Source organism: Clarias gariepinus, chromosome 2, assembly GCF_024256425.1.
Source record: "Clarias gariepinus isolate MV-2021 ecotype Netherlands chromosome 2, CGAR_prim_01v2, whole genome shotgun sequence".
NCBI lineage: Eukaryota > Metazoa > Chordata > Actinopteri > Siluriformes > Clariidae > Clarias > Clarias gariepinus.
Window position 1 is genome coordinate 8,451,504 of NC_071101.1, and position 8,497 is coordinate 8,460,000.

The 8,497-nt window shown below is 36.0% G+C and overlaps 1 protein-coding gene across 3 annotated transcripts in view; it reads right to left on the reverse strand.

The window, feature by feature from the left end:
• The window catches only part of trappc9 (trafficking protein particle complex subunit 9), a 215,968-nt gene that overhangs the window by 199,216 nt on the left and 8,255 nt on the right, over nucleotides 1-8,497 (reverse strand). For 2 of the 3 annotated variants that reach the window (XM_053481001.1, XM_053481010.1), the window contains one exon: nucleotides 3,428-3,454. The exons of the other annotated variant lie outside the window; for it this stretch is intronic. In XM_053481001.1, the coding sequence (XP_053336976.1) occupies nucleotides 3,428-3,454 (27 nt within the window). The remainder of the gene's footprint in view (nucleotides 1-3,427; nucleotides 3,455-8,497) is intronic. 3 annotated transcript variants of the gene reach the window in all.

Genomic DNA, 8,497 nt, shown 5'->3' on the forward strand with positions numbered 1-8,497 from the left:
TGTGTGAGGAAAAAGCTGTGAAATTAGATTCATTCAATACAACTAAACATAATTTAACCAATACAAAAACAGCAGAGCAGTAAATGTCACCACATCTACGATTATGCAGTCAACTCCAAAATTATCGGCACCCTTCGATAGACACTACTACGCCGGATCCGAGTCTGTGGTCCAGGATTGGATATAACATATATATGCACCGTATAGCCGATACATCACGTCCACATACATCTGGAATGAGAACAGATAGATCGTATTTTAAGCCACCTCGCGCATGTGTACCGCGCTCGCTGATGTCATGCTTGAGCGCAGGGGTTTCATAGCAGCGCTAGCAACAGCTGATAAAAGAGCTAAAGCAAAGCGCCTGGCTTTCTGCCTTTCTTCTGGAATCTCAACAACTACAGCTGACTAACTGTTTGCCGTCGTTTGATTAAATAAATTGATTAAAAAAATTTTTTAATTAGTTGTAATTATGAGTGTGAACTGTCATAACATGCAATCGGATTTGACCAAAAATAATATTTATAATTAAAATTATAACGTTAACATAGACTAGTATCTTAAAAAATAGGATACAGTGGTACCTGAGCATACCAACACCCCACCCCGCCTTATGAACTATTGCTTTAAGAACTGAAATTTTGCAAGAAATTTGACTACGAAGCATTTTTAAAACACAGGCGACCAAACGAAACCGAACCAAGCGCAGGCTACGTTGTGCGAATGTCCGGGAGCCGTTTAAAACTTTACATTTGCGTCAGTGGAAAGCCAAGCAAAACTAGTTTATATATAATTTTATGTTTTTCGGGGGGGTTTTTTTGGATTTTGGAAGATTTTGGGTAAGATTTAGTGAAGACGTAGCACCATGGGTCACAAGAATGTCATCAAGAACAATAGCAAGAAGAAAAGGGAGCCGCTTTCAGTTTGCTTTTTAAGGCAGCCGGTGCCAAGAGGAATCATGAATTAGGGTTAAGTCAGGTTTAATGTCTATTTAATTCATATTTTACTTATTTTTATTGTGTAAAGCTGCTTTGCGACAATGACAATATAATGACTAATAAATTGAATACTATTACTTTTCTAAAGAGAAACTGGTTTTTGATTTTCTAAAATCAAAAATATGATTATAGTGTTGGAAATTGGTAATGTTTTTGGTGGCTGGAACGGATTATCTGCATTTACATTATTTCTTATGAGAAAATACGTTTCACAGTACATACTTTTACCTTAAGAACGTATTAGATTCGTATGCCGAGGAACCGCTGCATTTGTATCTGTATTTATGTTTAATGTTTTGCCGCAATGTATAGATTCTCCATATAAACCCTTATATTGTTTTATCACCAGGACTATTGGGAAGGAAAATGGATAGGAATGTTTCTTATAATTTTTTCCCACAAACCAGGGTTGTTTTTTTTCCCCTGACACAGCGCCCTTCCCAAATCGTATAGAAAAGCAGCGAGCACAGAAGGAAATCAAAAACCCTGCTCAATCACGTTTTCCTACAAAACGCCTCATTGAAGTTGTCGTCAATTCCCTGCGTGTCATTTCTTCCGACTTTATTACCGTGTTTACATTTCCTCTCTCCATGAAAGCTTTGTGACGGCTCCCTGCTTGACTGGTTTCGCGCAATTTCGTGCTTGGTGCTGAGCGGTTCGACGTTTCCCTGTTGCAATTTAAGCTGAACAAACGGCGAGTTAACTGCACGTAAACGTCGCATTCGATTCTCTGTGATCGCCTTCGAGAGGGTTTTGTAAATCTGCTTTGTGACAATGGCGTGAATAATAATAATAATAATAATAATAATAATAATAACATTAGTTATTAATGTGGTCGTATGTAATAGAAATAAATAATCAAAATGATCTGAATCTGAATGTTTTACACAGTAACACTGATACACACGATATTCTCTGCTCTAAAAAAATATACAGTATACATCTAGTACATGCTGTCTGTATTTACTCACAACATGGACAATTTAATGAGTTTGTACTTATAATGTGTGACGAATAGTCTGGAAAATATGGTGTTTTATAGATACAGGTATAGATACATAGAGTGACAAGAAAAAGCATGGGAACCTTTTGGAATTTCATGGTTTTCTACATTAATTTGTCGTAAAATATGATCTGATCTTCATCTAAATAAAGAGTATTGACAGACATAATGTGGCTAAAATAAAAACACCAAAAAAATCTGATCTTTCATGGCTTCATTGAGAACACCATGAAACCTCAAAGTGCTAGTGGGGAAGGTGTGTGAATGCTTGAGTTAATGACTTCAGAAAAGCTAAATGGAGACAGGTGTTAAAAAAATGAGTTTGGAGGTGTGGACTAGAGCTACGTTTAGAGTTTGCTCTCCCCAAGATACATGCCTCGCCAAAAAGAGCTTTCGAAGGATCAAGAATAGTTGATTTTACATAAAGCTGGATAGGGTTACAAAGTGATTTTAAAGACTTTAGAAATTCACCAGTCTACACCTTGAGACTCTGGCTACTCTACCAAAAAGTGGGAGCTCGGTCAAAATGACCCGAAGAGCAAAACGAAGACTCATCAGGGAGGTAAGGCATCTTTGAAACCAGGAAGGGAGCTGCTGCTTACTATAAAGAACACTGCTTCACGCCTGAAGTTTGGAAAGGGGCACATTGACACTCCACAGCGGTGTTGGCAAAACGAACATGCAGGGACTACATCGGGCATAAAAAGGGCACTGCATATCATCATGAAAACATCATCCCAACTGTAAAGTACGGTGGAGGAAACATCATGATCTGGGTCTGCTTTGCTGCATCAGGGCGTGGCCAGCTCAAAGTCATAGAGGGGAAGATAAATTCTCAAGTGTACTAAAAAAATCTTCAGGATATTGTGAGAATAAATTCAGAAAAACTAATTGCGCTATTTGGAGAGGACAAGTCAGAGCCCAGACCTCAACCCAATAGAGATGCTATGGAACGAGTCACATATAGTACATGACCATGCGTTATTATTTTGGAAACATTATATTTGTCAATACTCGTGACTTAAATGAAGATCAGATCACATTGTATGACAGCAACTTAATGCAGAAAAGCATTAAATTTCACAAGCTTCACACACTTTTTCTTGCCACAGTATTTACAGGGCAGCCAAAAAGTCTCCATACTGTACATAAACTTTTGAGAAGTGATTACTTGTTTATATTATACAAACATGCATATACTGTATGTACGTACTGTAAATGTATAGAGACTTTTGGGACACCCTGTATATACGGTACGTAGATATACACACATGCACAGACGAAAAAAAAAACAACCAGTCTCAAAAAGCAAGCAGCTTTCCCAGTAAGAGAAGTGTAAAGGACTAGGACAGGCTCAGGCAGTGGGCGGAGCTACAGAGCGTCAGCATGCAGCACAGAGCATGTACAGAACCGTACCGTACCGTACCTGGGTCAATGAGAACCTCCTGAGCTCCTGAGGACACGGAGAGAAAGACAGACACACATGGACAGAAACAGACAGACAGCCCGGTTGGGTTAGTTCTGCACGGCAGGTTTCAGCACTGCTACACGTCACTGAATCGACAGCGCTGTCCCGCGGATATCAAGCGTTTTGACACCGTTCTGACATTTATTAACGTGCGATTGATAGACGTGGACGTTGTTTGTTTTCACAAGATAGAATTCGTTCCCAGGCGCAGTGTGTTATTGCAACGTTTTTTTAATTTATACGACCAAACAAAACACAAGTCGTGTCCATGTTTAGGTTAATCTATTCGCGCAACATACAATTTGTTCCCACGTTTTCCTTATTTAGTCTGCATGATATACAATTTATTCCCATGACTTTTTAGTACTTTTACTCTAATGGGATACGATCCATTCCCAATGTTTTGATTCATTCATTCACACGGGATACAATTTGTTCTCATGTTTAGGGTAATTCATGTGCACAAGCTACAGTTTCGTTTCCAAAGTTTTGGGTCAATTTGCGCACAAAAGATACAAATCATTTTAATGTTTACGTTAATTCGTGTACATAAGAGACTATTTGTTCGCAATGTTTTGGTTAATATGTTTGCAGAACATGCAATCCATATTATTTTTTTTGATTATTTCGTTTGATCTTCGTTTGATTTTGGTTGATTCCTTCAGATGAAATACAATGTGTCTCCAACATTTTGTCTATTTCATTCATGATTAATTTGTGCACAAAAGATGCACAATTTGTTTCAAGCATTGGTTACTTTGTTTGCTCACTTTGTTTTACCAATTTGTTCTCACATTTTGGTCAATTTGTGCAAACAAGATCCAGTTCATTCCTACGCTTACATTAATTCACATGCACCTTTGCACAAGACACAATTTGTTTCCAATGTTTTGTTTAATCCGCTCCTGTGAGAAACAATTTGTTCCCTTGTTGAGGTTATGTGCATAAGTCATGCACATGTTTCGAATTATTTTTATTAATTTGTAGCCACAAGATACAATTTGTTCCAAGTGTTTCGGTTAATGTGTTTGCTCAATTTGTTTTAAGAATTTACTAATGTAAACATTTTGACTAATTAATGCTCACAAGATATAATTAATTCCCATGTTTATGGTAATTTACAGTGGGATGCGTAAGTATGGGCACCCTTGTTAATCTTCATAATCTTCCTGTATAAATCATTGTTTGTTACGATAAAAAATTTCAGTTAAATATATCATATCGGAGACACGCACAGTGATATTTGAGAAGTGAAACGAAGTTTATAGGATTTATAGAAAGTGTGCAATAATTGTTTAAACAAATGTACATAAGTCATGCACATGTTTCGAATTATTTTTATTAATTTGTAGCCACAAGATACAATTTGTTCCAGGTGTTTCGGTTAATGTGTTTGCTCAATTTGTTTTAAGAATTTACTAACGTAAACATTTTGATTAATTAATGCCCACAAAATATAATTAATGGTGGTGGTTCCATCATGCTGTGGGGCTGCGTGGCCAATGCAGGGGCTGGGAATCTTGTCAAAGTTGAGGGACGCATGGATTCCACTCAATATCAGCAGATTCTGGAGAGCAATGTCCAGGGATCAGTGACAAAGCTGAAGCTGCGCCGGGGCTGTCTCAGTCCCCAAACCTGAATATAATTGAAAATCTGTGGTGTGAGTTAAAGAGAGCTGTCCATGCTCGGAAGCCATCAAACCTGAATGAACTAGAAATGTTTTGTAAAGAGGAATGGTCCAAAATACCTTCAACCAGAATCCAGACTCTCATTGGAAGCTATAGGAAGCGTTTAGAGGCTGTTAGTTCTGCAAAAGGAGGATCTACTAAATATTGAGTTCATTTCTTTTTTTGTGGTGCCCAAATTTATGCACCTGCCTAAATTTGTTTAAACAATAATTGCACACTTTCTGTAAATCCTATTAACTTAATTTTACTTCTCAAATATCACTGTGTTTGTCTCCTATAAGATATATTTAACTGAAATTTTTTATCGTAACAACTAACGATTTATACAGGAAAATCATGAAGATTAACAAGGGTCCCCAAACTTACGCATCCCACTGTATGTGCACAAGATACAATCTGTTTTCCAATGTTTTGATCAATTCATTTGCAAAAGACACAATTCCTTTCAAGTGTTTTGGTTAATTAATTTGTCCCGAATGTTTGGTTAATTCGTTTGCACGAGATGCAATTTGTTCCTACATTTTTTTTATTTAATTAATTTTTGTGCACAAGACTTAGTAAATTTTTTGCTCAATTGGTTTTGCTAATTAACCAATATTTTGTTACATCATGCATACAAAATGCAATTAATTCCCACCATAATTTATGTGCATAAAAGGTAATTTGTTCTTAATGTAAAAAATACAATTCATATGAAGTGTTTTGGTTCGTTTGTTTTACCAAACATGTTTCATTTTGCTTAATTCCTAAGATACAAATTTGTTCTTAATGTTTTGTTTATTTTGTTCCTGTAAGAAATCATTTGATCCCATGTTGAGGTTAATTCATGCACATGAGAGACAGAGTTTGCTCCTAAAGTTTTTGATCAATTTGTGCACACAAGATACAACTTTTGGGTTTTTTGGGTTAATTTGTTTGCTCAATTTAATTAACCAGTTTACACATTCTGGTTTATTCATGCACACAAGATTCAATTTGGTTCCATGTTTATGTTCATTTATGTGCACACGCTACAATTTGTTCCCAAAGTTTTGGTTAATTCGTTTGCAAAAGATACAGTTCTTTACTTGTTTTGTTTGCTTATTTCTTTAATTTGTACCAAAAGTTTGATTCATTTTTGAACTAATTTTATTTTTTTTATTTATTAAATGGTGTGCACAAGATACAATTTGTCCCAAGTGTTCTGGTTAATTTGATGCTCAATTTGTTTAGCTAATTTATTCTCACATTTTGGTCAATTTTTGCACAAGAAACTATTTATTGCCATGTTTACATTAATTCATGTGCACATGTGCAATTTGGTCCTAAAGCTTTTTATTACATGTATGTGTGCACACAATTAGATCCAAGTGGTTCATTTGTTGCTCAATTTGTTCTTACATTTTGGTTAATTTGTGCAAACAAGATACAAATTCGTTCCCACGATTAGGTTTAGGTTAATTCATGTGCACGAAAGACCATTTTTTTTAATGCTTTGGTTAACTCATGTGCATGAGATAAAATTTGTTCCCGAGATGTATACATGTAATACGATTCTTTCCTGCGGTTCGACGAGTTAATAATAATAACAATAACTCTGCAGCAATGCTGAAACCTACTGGGCCAGACTGACATTAAAAAAGTGTCAAAACATTATTAGGAGACGTGCAAGCTTTCAGCAGAACTTTACTACTGTTTTGCTATTTTAACTCCAGCGATCGAGAGTGTAGTACTTTCATCCTTTCATTTTTTTTCCTTAGAATCAAAGATAAAAATTTCATTAAAAAAAAAAAAAAGATTCTAAACACAATTTATTTTAAAATGTATTCTACAGTACTTACTCACACACTCAGAAGTGACTCCAGGTTACATGCAGCTGTTACTACTCCTTAAAAATAACACTTTCATTTTTAATAAAAAGCCCCGCCCACAGAGACGTCACACAGCGAGCACAAACCAAGCCAACCCCTTAAACGGTGAAAAAAAAAAAAAAAAAAAAAAAAAAATATATATATATATATATATATATATATATATAAAACATTAATTTTATTTGTTTGAATTTTGTTTACGGTAATGTTCGCAAACATTTCGTAGCCAAGTTAAGAATTTATTTGTCCCATACACAAAGTGAAATTCTTTATTCTTTGCATGTTTCAGATTTAGGAGGCTTGGGTGGGAGCACAGCGCCCACAGCGCCCTTGACTTAACTATCAAGTATCGACCTTCCGATGGGTAAACCAAAGCACTAACCCTAACCCTAACCCGCTAAAATAGTGAGTGAATGTTAGTTGAGTATCCAGTGAGTGACCTACGACAGATTAAATTCTGAAAGTTTTCCCAAAAAGTTTCCATAGAAAGACATTTTGTTTACAAAGAGTTTAAAACCCCTAAACCCCAAGCGGCACAGATACGACCCTGTATAAATAAAAAAAAACCTATATATATATATATATATATATATATATATACTCTATACTCTAGGACTACTGAGTCCTAGACATGTTCATTTAAAAAATAATGATAAATAGCAAAACAAATAATGCCTGAAATGCTCAGAGCTTTAAGGGCTACCACTAATACATTCATTATTAACAATATGAATTATATGTTTTGTCAAACTTTTAATATAAAGCACTTAAAAAACTAAAAACATAGTTAGTACTACAGCCTCGCCCTCTCAGGTTAAAAAATCACGGTGCGCAAATTCGCATCAAATCTTAGCGTGAACCGAAAGTAACCCCTACTAGAGGTAATTCTACATCATTAACGCCCCACACCGTTTCCCTCTTCAGCCTTTCCAGGAGCTGGTAGCCAGTTTACAACGTCAGATAAATGTACGTTTGATAAACTGAAATAAAGCTCTTTCAGGAGAAGAAGAAGAAGAAGAAGAAGAAGAAACCCAACCGATGGATGATAATCCAGCACTCTCGACCGCTGAGGTTAAAATACAGACTTGATAAAAACCCAGTTTAACCCCAGACCCCCTGAAACACAGCCTTCTGTAAATCCCTGCGTGGTGAAGTCAGGATTACTGTTAGTAAAATAAAAAAGGCTGAAGAAAACAGATATACAGCCAGACATGCAGCAGCGGACAGAAGCACCCGAGCGGCCGGGCGGTCAGTCGGTCAGTCGGTCAGGTGTCTGTGGTTAGAGACGCATCACAGCTGATCAGAAGCAGAAGAGTTTAAACACGTCACTGTGGGATTTCTGGTTAAACATATTAGTTTTTTTTTTTTAGGGAGGAAAAAAGTAAGTTTGGAGCAGGATGTAATTAGACCTGACATATAATCATATGTGAATCTATAGAAACATTAAAAATATTAAATAAATACATAAATAAATAAATACATAAATAACC